The sequence below is a fragment of the Triplophysa dalaica genome, chromosome 8 (assembly GCF_015846415.1).
Source record: "Triplophysa dalaica isolate WHDGS20190420 chromosome 8, ASM1584641v1, whole genome shotgun sequence".
NCBI classification, from domain to species: Eukaryota; Metazoa; Chordata; class Actinopteri; order Cypriniformes; family Nemacheilidae; genus Triplophysa; species Triplophysa dalaica.
Window position 1 is genome coordinate 8554939 of NC_079549.1, and position 18452 is coordinate 8573390.

The 18452-nt window shown below is 38.3% G+C and overlaps 2 protein-coding genes across 4 annotated transcripts in view; both read right to left on the reverse strand.

Annotated features, from left to right (window-relative positions):
* Positions 1–14890, reverse strand: part of si:dkey-230p4.1 (trichohyalin) — a 34551-nt gene extending 19661 nt beyond the window's left edge. For 2 of the 3 annotated variants that reach the window (XM_056754112.1, XM_056754110.1), the window contains exons 1-10: positions 14042–14176; positions 13251–13404; positions 13021–13158; positions 12839–12916; positions 12686–12756; positions 12430–12595; positions 6923–7029; positions 6578–6796; positions 5787–5967; positions 5434–5577 (exon numbers count right to left, since the gene is read on the reverse strand). In XM_056754112.1, the coding sequence (XP_056610090.1) occupies positions 5434–5577; positions 5787–5967; positions 6578–6796; positions 6923–7029; positions 12430–12595; positions 12686–12756; positions 12839–12916; positions 13021–13158; positions 13251–13391 (1245 nt within the window). In that variant the 5' untranslated portion in view covers positions 13392–13404; positions 14042–14176. Of the gene's footprint in view, positions 1–5433; positions 5578–5786; positions 5968–6577; positions 6797–6922; positions 7030–12429; positions 12596–12685; positions 12757–12838; positions 12917–13020; positions 13159–13250; positions 13405–14041; positions 14177–14660 lie in introns of those variants that run through there. The other variant, XM_056754111.1, reaches the window with a different exon arrangement.
* A 1035-nt stretch (positions 14891–15925) lies between these two features.
* hce2l1 (high choriolytic enzyme 2-like 1) lies at positions 15926–18386 on the reverse strand. The gene is made up of 10 exons (XM_056755108.1): positions 18379–18386; positions 17461–17545; positions 17320–17350; positions 17179–17238; positions 16955–17101; positions 16748–16865; positions 16390–16568; positions 16220–16301; positions 16017–16141; positions 15926–15939 (listed from the first exon to the last, which is right to left on the reverse strand). Exons 1-10 carry the CDS (start codon positions 18384–18386, stop codon positions 15926–15928), a joined length of 849 nt encoding a protein of 282 aa, XP_056611086.1.
* Between the last annotated feature and the right edge of the window lie 66 nt (positions 18387–18452).

An 18452-nucleotide genomic window follows, 5' to 3' on the forward strand; every position in this document is an offset into this window, starting at 1 on the left:
AGACCTACTCTCCGTGACTGCTATCAAACAAAGGCAAGCAGTTATTATTATTAGTGTTAAGGCTGCAAGTTAACTTTTTTGCACAATCTAGAAAGGTTTAAAGAGTACCTAGCATATGTTTTTTTAGGTCCTTCTTTGGTTTATGGAGTGTCCAACAACAAGTTTATTTACATAAAATGTGTAAAAACACTATAATGTAGTAATAATAGGCAGTAATTCGTACCTTACTTCTTGACTGACTCTCAAATGATTCACTCCGCGATTCATCCGTGTAGGCCCCGCCTACCCGCTAACCTTGTGTCATGTGATTGGTCAGATGGTGTAGTCTGTTGTTATTGGTCAAACGCGTTCATCATTTGTCGCAAATGGAACCCCCTTACCATCATTACAGTATTAAGGTTTACATGTGGTTGGATGTCATGAATATTATATGTGTAGCTAGAGATGTTACCGTACCAGTTTGAGCCCGAGTCTGACGAGGAAGCATCAGAAGACGCTAATCCACAACAATCTCCACCACGACTGGAGCAGGATGTTTGTCAATGGCAAGTGACAACTCTTGTCATAAAAACTCCCAGTGTAACAACATGCATGTTGTGCTTTTGCTCATCAATGAAACAAAATATTTTTTTTTCTTAAAATACTGTTAATACGTTAGCAATACTATTATTTTGTCTGAACTGTGCGTTGTCATGGTACAAAGATAGAGCATTTCAGAAAGTCGACGTTATGAAAAATGATTGTAGTTTCACCCAAATATATCTATATACAGTTGAAAGAAAAAGTATGTGAACCCTTTGGGCTTACTTGGACTTCTTCAGAAATTGGTTATAAAATGTGTTCTGATCTTCATCTAAGTCACAGCAATAGAGAAACACAGTCTGCTTAAACTAATACCGCACAAACAGCTAAACACTTACAGAAATCTCTGGCACATGCTAACATTTTTGTTGACAAATCTACAATAAGGAAAACATTAAACAAGAATGGACTTCATGGGAGGACACCACGGAGGAAGCCACTGCTGTCCAAAAAAAACATTGCAGCACGTTTGAAGTTTGCATAATGTAATTTCATTTGTATTATAATATAATGTAATCAATATAATTGTTTCAGATTTTAATTGGTCAAAATGCTTTTAAGCATTTTAAATAGTGTCCGCTTTGGCCGCCTGAATTTGGTTATAGACCTACTCTCCGTGACTGCTATCAAACAAAGGCAAGCAGTTATTATTATTAGTGTTAAGGCTGCAAGTTAACTTTTTTGCACAATCTAGAAAGGTTTAAAGAGTACCTAGCATATGTTTTTTTAGGTCCTTCTTTGGTTTATGGAGTGTCCAACAACAAGTTTATTTACATAAAATGTGTAAAAACACTATAATGTAGTAATAATAGGCAGTAATTCGTACCTTACTTCTTGACTGACTCTCAAATGATTCACTCCGCGATTCATCCGTGTAGGCCCCGCCTACCCGCTAACCTTGTGTCATGTGATTGGTCAGATGGTGTAGTCTGTTGTTATTGGTCAAACGCGTTCATCATTTGTCGCAAATGGAACCCCCTTACCATCATTACAGTATTAAGGTTTACATGTGGTTGGATGTCATGAATATTATATGTGTAGCTAGAGATGTTACCGTACCAGTTTGAGCCCGAGTCTGACGAGGAAGCATCAGAAGACGCTAATCCACAACAATCTCCACCACGACTGGAGCAGGATGTTTGTCAATGGCAAGTGACAACTCTTGTCATAAAAACTCCCAGTGTAACAACATGCATGTTGTGCTTTTGCTCATCAATGAAACAAAATATTTTTTTTTCTTAAAATACTGTTAATACGTTAGCAATACTATTATTTTGTCTGAACTGTGCGTTGTCATGGTACAAAGATAGAGCATTTCAGAAAGTCGACGTTATGAAAAATGATTGTAGTTTCACCCAAATATATCTATATACAGTTGAAAGAAAAAGTATGTGAACCCTTTGGGCTTACTTGGACTTCTTCAGAAATTGGTTATAAAATGTGTTCTGATCTTCATCTAAGTCACAGCAATAGAGAAACACAGTCTGCTTAAACTAATACCGCACAAACAGCTAAACACTTACAGAAATCTCTGGCACATGCTAACATTTTTGTTGACAAATCTACAATAAGGAAAACATTAAACAAGAATGGACTTCATGGGAGGACACCACGGAGGAAGCCACTGCTGTCCAAAAAAAACATTGCAGCACGTTTGAAGTTTGCAAAAGAGCACCTGGATGTTCCACAGCACTACTGGCAAAACATTCTGTCGACAGATGAAACCAAAATTGAGTTGTTTGGAAAGAAGACACAACGCTATGTGTGGAGAACAAAAGGCACAGCACACCAACATCAAAACCTCATCCCAACTGTGAAATATGGTGGAGGGGGCATCATGGTTTGGGGCTGCTTTGCTGCCTCTGGCCCTGGTCGGATTACTGTCATCGATGGAAAAATGAATTCCAAAGTTTATCAAGACATTTTGCAGGAAAACTTAAGACCATCTGTCCGCCAACTGAAGCTTAACAGAGGACGGACGATGCAACAGGACAACGACCCAAAGCATAGAAGTGAATCAACAACAGAATGGCTTCAACAGAAGAAAATACGCCTTCTGGAGTGGCCCAGTCAGAGTCCTGACCTCAACCCGATTGAGATGCTGTGGCATGACCTCAAGAGAGCGATTCACACCAGACATCCCAAGAATATTGCTGAACTGAAACACTTTTGTAAAGAGGAAAGGTCCAAAATTTCTCCTGACCGTTGTGCAGGTCTGATCTGCAACAATAGGAAACATTTGGTTGAGGTTATTGCTGCCAAAGGAGGGTCAACCAGTTATTAAACCCAAAGGTTCACATACTTTTTCCACCCTGCACTATGAATGTTTACATGTTGTGTTCAATAAAGACATGAAAACGTATAATATTTGTGCGGTATTAGTTTAAGCAGACTGTGTTTCTCTATTGTTTAGACTTGGATGAAGATCAGAACACATTTTATGACCAATTTATGAAGAAATCCAAGTAAGCCCAAAGGGTTCACATACTTTTTCTTTCAACTGTAGGTGCACGTGCGGCAAATGTGTCAAATGCAAAGTTAATAGCAAGATAAACAAACTGTAACACCCCATAAATAACGCTACATGCTAATGTAAGCGTTATATAAATGAGATAAACACAGACATAAGGTACAAAAATATTTCTTGAAATTAAGACAAAATCAATAGTCACACTTACAGGTTGGGATTCAGTGAAGCTAACATGTCCAAATAGAGTTGGTATTTCCACCTCTATCAAGGATTGTCATTTCACATACCCTGCAGTGAACGCGCCAAGATTATTAAACCAATCTTCGGTGAAATGATGTACACAGTACAACCATGGGGTTATACTCCTCTGGGATAGTTGGAAAAATTAATTGTAACCATTTTTGCCTCAGACGTTCTTCCTTTGGAAGTTGAAATAAGACCGACTTAGTTTCACACCGTAGAACACAGGTTCTAGACATGATACACACGCATCACGAACGAGCGACAGTGTTTGGGGGAGGAGAGACGTTTTTCGCGGCAGTCTCAGCAAAACGTAGGCGAAAACGTAGACTATGTGTAGTGACGTAGATACGCAGGTGAACTATTCCACGTCTCGTTTGTGTGATTCAGAGTAGACTATTCACCTTCGGACTTACAACTTGGCAGACAGCTTACTTTCAAACACGGCAACAGAACAGACTGCATGAAATGTCATTTTCATGATCTCATGCTACGTACTCTTTAAAGTTTGGTAGCACAGGCCAAACAGTAGTAGCACAAGTAAAAATCATCTTTTGTCATAATTAAAAAAATATGCAAGTCCATATAAAGGCATTAAAGTAGGCATGAATAAAAATCACAATTTTAACCCAAGCTTGTTATATAAGAGGGAATCTGTTCACGACCATCATGTAAGTGCTAGAAATGAAAACGCTCTTGTTGAAACCAGGCCCAGCGAACGCCAGGTTCCTGAATGCACCTATCTATGATGACATTCATAGGTTGAACACACCCTCCACAGAAAAATATCAACAACTACTTCTCTAGCCCCGCCCACTGGTTTGCGCATAACAATTCTGAAGCAACACAGGTGGCGGGGAACCAGATAAAGCGGGCAAGCAATAAACAAACATGCTGTTAAAGATAGCTAAATATTGTGCCACCCCTGGTTGTGGAAGAATACAGTCGATGAATAACCTTTCTTCGGATTCCGACATTAGTGGAATTAAAGTTTATTTTTAAAGAAAATGTGGGAAAAACATTGTTTGTTGGAGCGTTTGTTCGTTTAATTTCTCCGAGGATTCCTTCTTGAACAAGACAGAGATCGACACTGGATTTGTGGAATGCCTTCAATATTGGAACCACTAGGAATGTCGCAGAAATCGTATGCGAGTAAAACATTTTTAGCGACGACAGACGCCAGGAGAGCGCAAAGTCCAGGCGTTCTGGTAAAAATGGAGAATGTTGTGCACCGCGCGTTTTTCGTGCGGTTTTACATTTACATTTAGACATTTAGCAGACGCTTTTATCCAAAGCGACTTACAAAGAGTTTAGGAGCAATAAGCGATAGTTCATACAGGAGCCCTAACACATTAGGTGCCAATACAAAGTTACTGGTTTCAACAAAAGCTAGACAACTACCTGTTGAGAGAAGTGAAAGTGACTAATTTGTCAGTTATGGTGACCCATATCCGAGATATACCTCTGCTTTTAACCCATCCAGAGAGTAGTGAACACACGCACAGCAAGTGGTGAACACACATACACCCAGAGCAGTGGGCAGCTATCGCTGCAGCACCCGGGGAGCAAGTAGAGGTTAGGTGCCTTGCTCAAGGACACCTCAATCGTTACCCGCCTGAGCAGAGGATCGAACCGGCAACCTTCTGGTCACGAGTCCAACCCTCTAACCATTAGGCCACGACTGCCCCCAGAAAGGGTTAGTGTTTTTTTTTTTTTCATTTGTTTGTCAAGTATTCACAGAAGTGATGGGTTTTAAGTAGTTTTTGAAATGTTTTGAGAGATGTGGTTGAAGGGACAGAGCTAGGAAGAATGTTCCACCAGGAAGGAGTTGTGAATGTGAACGAGCGGGAGAGCGATTTACTGCCCTTATGGGAAGGCAATACAAGACACCGCTGGCTTGCTGAACGCAGGGATCTTGATGGGGTGTCAGAGCCAGTTAGCTACGGACTTTCGAAATAAAATAATACTGTGTTAATGCACGATAAAATAATTGCCGGGGTCAATAATTAATCCGTTAACGCGATAATAACGTGTTAATTTACCCAGCACTAGTTTCTATATAACTAAATTGCGGCTTGTATTTTTGTAAAAATGGTTTTTACCTCTATTTCTGAAAAAAAATAAAATAATGATTGACCAACCTGCACTTCCTGTTGTCTCCATTGTAGGGCAGTCTCAGCTTGAGCGATGATCGAGAGTACATTAGACAGTCCTTCAGTGGACACATCATCTGCAGACAGCAAGTTGGACTGCCCGCTCTTCTCCTGAGAGTTCACAACCCTCCACTGAGTACAAATTACAAGAGAACAAGACTTAAGCTTACTCAGGATTCTTTTAAGAAGCAAATAGAGAAGAAAAAAAACCCCCCACATCAATAAAGTTGACAAACTCTAAATAATTAAACAAAACAAAAAAAAAAAATTCAGTACTGAATTATAAAATATATTTCATAGTCATGGTATATCTACCATTTCCTGTTACCACACAGACTCACCAGTGTCCTTACAGCATGCCTGACAGATTCAAAATTTCTCTCCAATTCTATCTGTTTCTCCCATTTCCTCTCTTGCTCTCGCATTCTCTCCATCTCCTGCCTGTGTTTTCTCTCCATCTCTGCCTCTTGCTTCTCTCTTTCAGATTCAAGAGCATTTATGTTCATATTTAGCTCTGCGATTCTGAAAAAAACAGTACAGCATCAATGCACTACATTCATGATGATGATGATTATCCTGGACTGGTAATATAAAATGAAGCAACATCATGTTTGAAATACGCTCTATTTTGCGCTTTTTTAATGTATCGCATCTTCGATAATAACGCCAGAACAAAAAATGTGTTAAAAGAATTGTACATTTGTAAGTTCTGTTTCGGTGAATCAGTTCAAATGGTCAAATTCAAAGAATCAAATCATGATTCAATTTATTCACTATTCACAAATGTGACCCTGGACAAGAAAACTTAAGTAGCACAGGAATATTTGTGGAAATAGCCAAAAAAATTAACTATTTTTCTTTAATGCAAAATATCTTTAGAATATTAAGATATTACTATTTCTGATATTAGTATTTTTTATAATGGCCCATATTAATGGAAACAAATAGTGTGTTTTAAATCTTGCTTAATAGGTTGAATCTACTCATGAATAATGGCTGTTTGATCGAAATCATACTTTCCTGATTGAAAAAAAAAACCTTCTGGGGTAATGATTTATGTATTTGCTTTAAATGTAAAGCAAATACATAAATCACACATTTGAGCTTTATCACCCCGCTCTGATCCTCATACCTGTTCCTGAGCTCCAGGGTCTCTGACTGGAGGTCTACTTTTAATTCTTTTGACTGATCATGTTCCAGATCATCTAGCGAGAGCGGTCCCTGTGTGGAGGAGAGTGGATGTGCTGGGGTGGAGTTGAGGGGCAGGGTATGGGCCGAATGAGCAGAAGTCCACACAGAGAGAAGAGACGAGGAGACACGAGAACCCTCAGCTCTAAGCTCCCACAGATCCCTGCAGAACACAACACATGACCAACACTCTTACTGGAGTAATGTGTATTTCATTGAGAATGATCTCATTTCTATGACACAGTTACATTGACATTTTTAATTTTGGAGTATATTTGGATATACACACTTGTCAGTAGCAGTCTTCAGAGAGTGACACTGGCGTTTGAGTGTGACCACACGTCCCCAGAGAGTCATCAGCCTGGTCTGCTCTTTTCCTATGTGACCTGTCAGGGACTATATCCACAGTTACTATTAACAAACAGGCTACACCATGGAGAAAATCAGTTGCCCTTCTCATTGAGTTCCTGTAGCTCAGTTAGTAGAAAATTATCGTAGCAACACAATGATAAAAAAAGTATACCGCTAAGTCTCTTTGAAAATAAGCATCATTGAAATGTATAAATCGTCGCCTTGAATTAGGTATCTGCATTATGAGCAGTTTTGAGATATTGAGCCTCAAAGTTTCAAAAGAACATGCCCTTTTTTGCCAAATTCGGCCGAATTTTTTCGGTGGCCGAACATTCGGTGCATCCCTAATTACGGCGGTTCGTGCTGCCAGCAGCGCTTTGGGAGCGGGCTTTACCACAATTACCGTATAGCAACTGCAAGTTCACATTACGATATTTTAAATACAATCACAGCCAAACCACTTCAAAAACAGATCATCTATTTCTTACATATGTGCATTGTAAGCATAAAATATGACGTGTTAATGTGGTTTTAACTGTTTCTCTGAAGGCTATGAGGGTTCAGGAGGAAGGAGGATTGACAGTGAGATATGATTGACAGCTCTGCTAACATGAGCAGTCATGCACTATGCAAAAGCATATAGAGAAAACACTACTTACTAAAACCTACGACTGTTAAGAAAACAAAGGATACATTTTTTTGCAATAACTGCCTGTCATTTGAGTTTGTGACAAAACATTTTTCAGTGTTTACATATTGTTTATTGTTGCATAATATAATTCATTGAAATAGAAGTTTAATGTGTTTCATAAAGTACAAGTTGATTTTATAATGCCAACATTTTTTGCATTTTATGTTAAGGTGTATAAAATGCAATTTTTTTCCTATATATTTCATCATTGAGGATTTCTTTAAAAATGTCTAAAAATCTGGTCTCGTCTCAAGAACCCAGTCTCGTGTCTCGTCGGATAAGTGGCTCATCCCAACCATATATATGACTCAACCTCAAGTTGTTTCAAACCTGTATTAATGTCTTTGTTCTGTTGAAAACAAAGAAATATTGGAAGAAAAATGTTAGCAACTAAGATTTCTTTGTTTTCTTAAATTCCTTGAAATATCTAATTTTATGTTCAACAGAAGAATAAAGTATCTAAATACATTTTTTCAATTAAGGCAATGATGCCCCAGAAATATTTGTTGGAAATTTTTTCTTAATATATTTCTTCGACCAACCTAGAAATGTATACAGTTTGTAAAAACTTGAGGGTGACTAGATGATGCGTCTGGTTCTTGTGAAATGGTTTCTGTTTTGAAAATGTTGATTCTTTTGGGTGTTTCAAAAAAGGGAAAAATTATTTGATTCATAAATGAACCATTGTCAGTACCATACACTGACTATACTGCCACTAACATGTCCACTTTTCCTGCTGGGTCTGTCTGTAGTAGGGCTGCAAGATTAATCGTATTTTGATAAGTATAGAAAATCATCACTGTCCGACTGAAAGCTTGCATCTCTTACAAAGTCAATCCAAAGACGCGTAAAAGACACAAACTCGCTATTCGCGCGTAGTTGGACGCTTGAACATTTTAGTGTACTCGCTTCATTCGCGCGTCAAATTCGCTTCAATCGCGCGTCAAGTTCACTTCATTGCAGACGAGAATTCGCGTCACCTGACTGCTAGAGCAAGCTCCTGATTGGTTAAGGCGGCGCGAATTTTCGCCAAAGGTCAGATTTTTCAACTCGCGCGAATCGAGTAAACTAAAATTTTCAAGCGTCCAACTACGCGCGATTCATTTGCGCCATTCGCGTTTGGTCTGAACACAACATCATTCGCGCAATTCGCGCCTCAAGTAGGTCTATCGCGTCTTTGCATTGACTTAAAATGTAAATCACTCGCGCTTGACGCGCCATTCGCGATTGGTCTAAACACAACATTATGCCTTACGTTTTACCGCCTGCGTTTTTGGTAGAGTGCACTGAGCACCATAAGTAGAAAAAGAAATCAACTCTGAGCAGAAAAGCAACTGACATCATGCGTCTTTTTTCCATTGTCCAATCGAATGAATGGAGAGACGGGGCTTCCGTAGTAGTGACAGAACTTTATAGTTGCTTGAAATGTCCAGAGACTGCAATGATGGATGAGAAACTTCTGGTCGGCACCGCATCGAGATGGAAATAGTTTAACTTTTCAGAGTGCGACCGCGGGTCATTTGAAGAGAGAAACAGGCGCAGGCCGCGTTTTGCGCACGGTTTTAGACGTGCCTTAAATTGCCACTTTACAAGAAATAAAAAATAAAACACATTTTACACTGGATTAATAACACATTTTATTTGCAACAGACAAACATATAGGGTGACAAATGATTTATGAAAAAACAAGAAATAAAAAATGAAGTAGCAAGTTTTTATTCGGAAAGTTCACAAAATGTAAATTTTTGAGAAAGAGTTTTTAAGGATTGCATGCTTTGAAATGGGGTGTTAAAGAAGTTTAATGGCAGCGGATTAAACATGCTGAAGTGAAATTAAAAACAAAAAATTGTGATTATTAATCGTTTGGGTTGGGCTGATAAACGATGCCATCGTGCATTGCCTATGTCTGACAGACATCACGATGGTGAGCCGGCATCGTGATTCCAACAAATGTTTCACTCTCCTTAAGTGGCTCTCACTGATCTGTGCTCCAAATCACACATATGAACAAGACTAGGGGGCATATATGCTTGGGTTTTACTGACTGGCATGACTTTATAACGGTGGAGCTCGCGCTGTATAAAGAGGACGCAGTTGCAGCCCACATTGTATGAAGAAGTTGCATGTATCCCGCGTTGTATAAAGACACGTGTCTGCACAGCCTGTATTATTTAAAGACTCGCGTCTGGGCAGGTCGTGTTGAATAAAGACTACGTACGCTTGTATACATGCGCAGCTCGCATTGTATAAAGAATCGCCTCACTTTATAACGCTCCCCAACACTATTAATCGTGATAAAATATTTGAGCAAAATGACTATCATTTTACCAATTATCGTGCAGAATTAGTCCGTAGATCTAAAAGAAAATACAAAGTAACAAATATCTCTGCTAGATTTAAAGATGCTTTGTTTGAAATTTACTCCAGGCTTGAGAAATCATTAAACATTCTGCCTTCTAATAAAAAACACAGCTTGTGTGTCATGTAATAAAAAAAAGTGTGTTTTAGCCTTGTTACACCATTACATTTCACCTACATCTGACTAATGCTCTATTTATTGTGTCATGATAAAACAATGTCTCTTAGTTACTTATTTTTGTACTAAATCGTGACAAGGCTGTAGCCTATCAAATAGAGCTCTAAATTGTTGTCTTTGGGAAAAAGCAATTTTGGGGAAAAGTTCTGAGTGTTCCTGTAGGGAAACCACACTCAACGTAACCTTGGAGTTTATTTTAAAATTAAGTTGCCAAAGGCCAAAAACAGTGAGAAAACTCAAGGAACTCTTTGACATGAAGCAAAGTCCTCTTTAGAGCCCTGGTAGAAAAAATACTATTCTTGTTTCAAGTGCCAAAAAAAAACACAATTTATATTTTACTGTTTTATAACACCTTATTTTTATGAAACACTTAAAAGATTTCTGTTCACACACATCCACCCATATAGGATACGCATGTGTAATGTTTCATGGCTCAGTTGCCTGGTGACAATTTATTTGGCCATTTTCCCTAATGCGGCGATGAAATTAACCCTCAGAAAAACAAACCTATTGCTAAGCAACAACTAAATGGATATGAATCTAGACATACCCACTGCCAGGTTTCAGAAATGATGCTAGTATTTAATGCAGCACTCATGTCGAGTTGTGCTGTACTTTCTTGATGACTCATGTATTTTCTGCTCAGAGATGGTCATGTATTTAGAAATGTTTGTTTCTATAGTAACACTCATAAAGCCAAAATAAATCATTTGGGGAATTGTTGATATAAAGTGTTAACAAAAATCCAATTGGGTTCAAAATTATTCAACCCCTAGGTAAATATTATCATTAGGAAGGCTGTGAAAATAAATCTGCATTGTTAATCCTTCAGATCCTTTCTTGAGAAATTTTTACAAGAATCAACCTTTCATTGGAGAATAATAAATAAATAAATAATAGTGTGATGTCCTTATGAAATAAATGTGTTTTTCTCTAATACACATCACTCATGACTATTCAACCCCTTATTTTTGCCAAGATAACAGCTCTAAATCTTCACCTATAATGCCTAATAAATTTGGAGAACACCTGACAAGAGATTAAGACAATTTCTTTATAGAGAATTGCTCAAGACCCTTTAGATTTCCAGCTCCATGGTTGTGTTTCTCCTCTTCAGTTCTCTGCACTCATTTTCCATAGGGTTCCCTTCCCTAGGGTCCCTTTTATGACTTCTGGCAGGGACAGTAAGGTTTTGATTTATTTATCTGTTGATATTTGCTAGAATCCATGATGCCATCTATCTGAAGAAGATCTCTAGGATCTTCAGCAGAACAATTAGGCAGAAAAAAAAAGTAAGATTCCGCAGTAGATTTAACTTTGCAACATGGAGTACTTTTTTTACCCTGTGTTCAGCAAACCTCATTTTTACATTCATCTGACCATTAATTCATAATCCCACTTTTTAAAATTCTTATTTTCCAATGAAAGGTTAGATTTTTGTAACATTTTCCAAGAAAGGATTCTATGGATTAATGATGCAGATTTATTTTTACAGCCTTCCTTGATCATATTTATCTAGGGGTTGAATAATTTTGAACCCAATTGTATATATATTTTTTAATGATTTATATTTGTTTATATTTGCCTTTTTTAGAGCAGTGCGAGAGAGAGGACAGAAAGCAAGGTGGGTGAGAAATGGGGGTGGGATCGGGAAAGGACCACAAGCCAGGATTCTCGGAACGCAACAGCACCTTATGTCGGAGCAACAGCAACAAAGAAATCGACTTTGGCGGCAGAAGCTTATACTTAAAGTAACTTACAATGCTTTCAAGTAATGTATTTTATTAATGTATGTGTGATACCTGGGTATTGCTAGCTCCATGCTCACCATCATAAGGACTAGTTATGGATGATAAATTATCGGCCATATCGGTATAAGCCGATAAATGGTCATCTTTAATGTTATATAAAATAAAATATAATACAATTTATAACGATATATTAAAGCAGATAAATTTTTAATCATTTCCTCGGGTTAAAAGAGGAAATTACTGCATCTGCACGCTGCTCACAGTTAAAATAAACAGTACTGTCTATCTGCCGTGATCAGTCACTTACTGCTATTATCAAAACATTGCTGATGTAGGTACAGTATGTAGATACAGTATTTATGAATGTATAAATTATAGGAACAAAAGCATAATGAATCAGTCTGCTGTCTGAATGCTTTCTGTATTGAGACCTGTAAGATATGATGTTGTGCAAATAAATTCCTTGCCTCCTTCTCTTTTTGCCACTCGATTTCTTTTTGCATCACCTCCTCCACTGCTTTGGACCAGTCAGCTGTAAGCTTTCGCAGGTCGTCTCTCAGGGCATCATTCGCCTCGGTTGATTGGCTGAGCTGACTTCGCAGAAGAACATTGACCTCAGAGAGCCCCATACATCTGCTCAAGTAAAGAAACACAATAAAAGGTTTAATTCAAGTATTTTTGACAGGTCTGCTCTGTTTTGCTATCTAAACTGACATCCCACACCTCTGCTGTTCCTCCTCCAGTCTGATAAGGGTGCTTTCCAGGGTGTCACTGCGTTCATCCCGCAACAATCTCTATGAAGCCCACAAAAAATAACATTTTAAATGCAACACTTACAGATAGCCAGGATATGCAATTTAATGTTGTTTCTCTTACTTCTCTCGCCCTAAGCTCTCTCTCCTCGCTGATCACCTGCTGCTCCAGTAACTGACAGCGAGCCCTGTATTCCACCACCTGGAATATGCAAGCATGAGCACATTTGTTAATAAACTTTTCTTAAACAATTTAAGATTTCTATCTTTGCAAAAGGCTTTGTCTAATGTCTACTATATGCAGACCTTGTTCTGAAGTTTATGGATGAGAAGGGCCTGTCTGGCTTCTCTTTCTCTGCCATCTCGAAGCTTTTTCCCCCATTCCCGCTGTTCATCATCCAGACGCAAAGAGAATGATAGAGACGGGTCCAACGTCTGAGACAGCTAACATACAAACAAACAGAGAGCTCATGAGTTCTTATTGATGGTGTATATTGAAGATGAAGAACTGAGCCCATCAATGACTCCCTCCTCACCCTGTCAGTCAAAGCCTGAGCACGGGACTCAAGTTCCTCCCTCTCCGCTCTGCTCTCAGCCAACTCATCCTGCAGATGGGAAAGCTCTGCTCTTAGCTCTGCCCGCTCCTCCTGCCAGCTTACCAAAAGTTCAGACTCCATATTCAGCCATCAGCTGTGAAAAATACACGGATATGTGTCATTGAAATAAAATAGTTAAAAATCAACATGGGCCATACTTCATAGTAAAACCACCACAACATACACCACTCAGATTCAGATTCAGAGAAGTTTTGTTTATTTTGAAAAAAGGAATGTCATATTGACCTTATGAGAATACATTAATGGTTGTTGTTAGGGGGGAAACAATGCAGTCAACTGTTTACATTTACATTTATGCATTTGGCAGGCGCTTTTATCCAAAGCGACTTACATTGCATTATCCTATACATTTATACTTAGGTATGTGCAATCCCATGATATCGAATACACAACCTTACGTTGTTAACGCAATGATCTTACCACTGAACCACAAAAATGCTATAAGTAATACTTTCTTGAGACTTTTTGACAGCTTCATTTCACTTTGTCGTCTTTCATTATAATTTCAGTAGGAAAGACGTTTTTAAAAGAGGTTTCATTAACTAGCCAGATTACTAAAGTCTGTATACACAGGTTTACAGACTAATAAAGTTTGTATACATAGCTTTACAGTAAAGTTAACGTACACAGTTAAAACACAGCGAGTGCATTTTAGAGAGCATTATTTGTTTTCGACAACACTTTAACAAAGACAAAGAGTAGTCTCTTACTTTTCAAGACACGGTTTACTTCATCATATCCACTGCCATAATGCGGTCGAAGCAGTAAGCATAACTACGAATATTTGTGTTTTAATCTTGTTTATTTGCCTGCCCTGAACATCCGGAGCTGAAGAGTGTTTTGAATGAGCGTCCCGCGTGCTTTCAATCCCTTGCGATAAACAGCGCCGCCGCGCGGCCCGGAGACACGCACCCAGCTCTGAATTTCAGAAAAATAGTGCTATATCACTGAAATAGGCCTTTCTAGACTACACTAGATGTAGGACAGGTTTTCCGGGAAGGTCTTTAGCCTAGTCCCAGACTAATTCAAATGTTAGTGCCGTCTTGATCTAAAACAACTTGCACTTGCATATCTTAAAATACATCAGTGAACATGAAGAAAATATGACTGTCACCCAAACCTCCTTTTTAACACTTTTTATATTAAAAAAAGTTTTGTAAAAGTTATACAGATACAGTAGACATTCAGTTATATCATGTAGATGGCTGGTATCCCATAAAACTATGCCTAATAACTGACAACAGAATTCTGAGAATCCTACAGGCGACTTATAAATGTGTACTTCAGATTACTCAAGATTAACAATAACATTACAAAAGCATCACTTACACAGCACCACCTGCAGTAGGTTTGAGCAAGATTCTAGTCATTAGAGATGACCTGAAGCCTGTAGTGCCTCTTAGTTGTTCAAATAGGTCTTCATGTGCACATTAAAAACGTCAATAAGCCAGATCCCCACTGTACTCCATGACAAAGGCTTACAAATTGATTGGACTGTAAAATTACAACGATGTTAACGATAAAAAATATGCTTAAAATTTAGAAATAAGTAATTCATTTTACGGATCAGCTGTACTATAATTCACAAACTCTTAAATGACGTTTGTTGACACAGTGACACCTGATGGCTGGATCAGGTACTGTTTAAAAGCAAAAACTAGTGCTTCAGAGCTGCGTTTAAGAGTGTCAAATAACGCTAACCTACCGCAACCTGCGTCACGCGTCACGTCATGTATTTTTTTTATTTAAACGTTTTCAATCTTCAAAAAGATCAGGATTTTGGCAAAACAGAAGTGGCTTAAAGGAACTCTCCTTTTTTTGTTAAATAGGCTCATTCTCCAACTTAATATATGGAGTTTTAGCGTTTTGGAATCTATTCAGCCGATCTCCTGGTCTGCCGGTAGCACTTTTAGCATAGCTTATCATAAATCATTGAATCCACTTAGACCAGTAGAATTGCGTTCAAAAATGACCAGAGTTTCGATATTTTTCCTTTTTAAAACTTGACTCTTCTGTACTTATATCCTGTGCTAAATCCGTCGAAAAATGAAATGTTGCGATTTTCTAGGCCGGTATGATTAGGAACTATACTCCCATTCCGGCGTAATAATCAAGGAAGTTTGCTGTCGTAACATGGCCGCAGCAGGCGCAGTGATATTACGCACTGCAGCGCATGTGGATAGTGAAATGGAGGGTATGCATTGACGTCACTTTCCCACGTGAACACGCCGGGACCAGCTCCCTTGAGTGGTACAACTAAGGCAAAATGGACTCACTCCAGACAAAAGCATGCATGGTTTGTGATGTGTTTTATTGTGATCCTTTACTACCAGATAATCTGAGATTGACTTTAGTCGTTTCTGGTATTGTATTGCTATTGAATGGCTAATTCAATTTAAGATGTAGAGATAATTACTCTGTCCAAATAAATATTAGTTTAAAAGACACACATTCAAATTGAAGAAGCCACATTTCTAAAAACTCAACAACACCTCAATGCATCATAACGGTTGAGAGAATGGTATATAAACAGTAAATTGTCCGTGCTCTGGATTAAGGTTGTTCCATTTGTTGTCTGTTTGACAAATCTAATTTCACACCAAGCCACCTAGAGAACATAAGCAGAGGCAATGATATCAGTCAGAAAGCAAGCAAGTTTTTATTTTATTTTAAATGAATTCTTACCACAATTATAGAGGAGGTTTATCTTATGAATGTCGAGAGGACTTGGTCCATCTCGTTGGCCAATAGGAACGTAAGGGTCTGGTTTAGGGATGATGGTGGGTCCCCCATCCTCGGAGAACGCATACCTGTGTATACACCAGTACTTCATTTTAGTATTTTCACGAATAGTAACAAACATTTATATAGGTCTGCATATTTCTTACCTTCCATAGTGCATGACAGAACTGTAGTCATATGCAGTATTGAGATTGTTCGTCTCATACTTCCTAAAATTGTGCCTTTGATCTACGTAAAAGAAGGTATAAAGGAAAACACATCACTGTAACTGAAAACACCTGCCACAATAAATAATCAACTGCATTCATAAACATACTCTCTATGATGTTTTCCCACAGGATGGTGACATAGCGATCACGATCAGAGCGGGACTGTTCGTGTACAAATCCCAGAGCGTGCATCATTTCGTGGGATGCCACCCCTGACCACATACAGCCTGGAGTCTGCAAAGACACAATCTGACTCCCTCCTGTCATACCCAGATATGACCAGCACCTGAGGTGACACCAGTGAGACAGAAATGAAGACAACATCTACTGACTGTCACTAGAAAAACTTAAAAAAGCCAAGTGTCTTCATAAATATGTTTGATTATAAAGAGGATTATAAAGGTTATAATTAGACTATGTTTAGACTAGACATAAAAAAGCTGTGTATGAATGAAATGGACTCACCCTGATCTGGCCTGGATATTAAGGAAGTTTGCTTCGTGTGAGCGAGGCACAAACTTTACACATGTTTTTGAGGAAATGTCCAACATTCCTGTTTCTATAGTGATTCTGTCCATATCATCTGTGACAGAAAGCAACTTTTACTTTAAAAGGTATTGTATTTAATTTATAGAGACATGGCATGCATTTTCGTATAAAGATATAACTCACCATAAAGTTGGGAGATGATGTAAGGTAAATACACAAAACCATCAACAGATTTCGGCCAGAGGCATGAATTTCCTGCACATGTGATGGCTGATCTGGGTGAGCCTGAACTAAGTATGTCACCCTCCCTGAATAAACCTCCTCTAGACCCTGGTGGAAGAAAAGCATCCATGTGTCACACATAAGGTCTAATATAAATGTATATGTATGTTTGCATCTGCACATACGTTCATTTGCTCTGAGAATCCTGTCCATTGCATTCATCTCCTCTGGTTCCAGATATTGCTCTGTGTTAGTACAGATACATTCACATTAATGCTTTTCAACAGACTTTAAACATTCAAAAAACAAAAAATTGAATTATTTACCTAAATATCCTCTCTTTGACCTCTGCCTGGCCTGATGAATTAATAAGGAATTCTAATACAATACAATTCATTCATAAAGTCACCATAGGACATAAGATAGGCTACTATATCACAAAAACAGTAGTAATCGGCTGTGCTTACCTTCATAGGTAAAGACCAAGACTCCAACACCAATCCCAGCAAAATACCGACACAGAGCATTATGCTAGTCACTTTTCTGTATATTCTGATGTTATGGATACAACCAGGTTTTGTATTAACTAAAGAAAGGGCTCCTAGAGCTTGAATATATACACTTAGAGTACCACCCTCAAAGGTTAAAGATGTAGGGTTAGCATTTCTTTCTATATCATTATTTGATGTTAGTGTATTTTCCTAATAGAAGGCTTGGCAGGACAGAAAGCATTCAGATTACCAAGTAGTATCTTTTTGTTAGTTCTGACTCTCCGCTTCAGCATTTTTAAGATTGATCACTACAACGGCCATTTAAAGAATTGCAGGTTATTGTCCTGAGCAAACAGAACTCTCTCTCACACACATGCACACACACACACATGTATGTTTTATTATCTCCGTGGGGACAGTCCATAGACGTAATGAGTTGTATACTGTACAAACTGTATATTTGATCCCCTAACCCAACCCCTAAAGATCATAGAAAACTTTTAGCATTTTTAGATTTTCAAAAATGATCATTCTGTACAATTATGTAATAAGCTTTTGTGCCCATGGGGACACGGATCCCCATGAGTTGGTGCGCATTCAGGTTTAGGTCCCCACTCACATATAAAAACCAAGTCCACACACACGCATGCACACAGACACACACACAGTAGTTATTTCAGTAGTTACACAAGTGCATTTATCCTAATCTGTTAACAACATCTCAACAGCCATGCTGTGCTCACAACATAGAAATACATGGAGCAAATAGGATCACCCGTAATTTAAAAAGTAAATAACAGCTTATTTGGGTGTGTCATTTTAAGGGTTTATGCCACCATGCTTATTTACAGTAACTCTGAGATCTGCTGATATTAAAACAGAAGTTATTCTAACTTTGACATGTATTGGCTTCAAGGATTTTATTGAAGTCTTATTTAAGTATTTTCTAGTTCACATAATTACGTAAA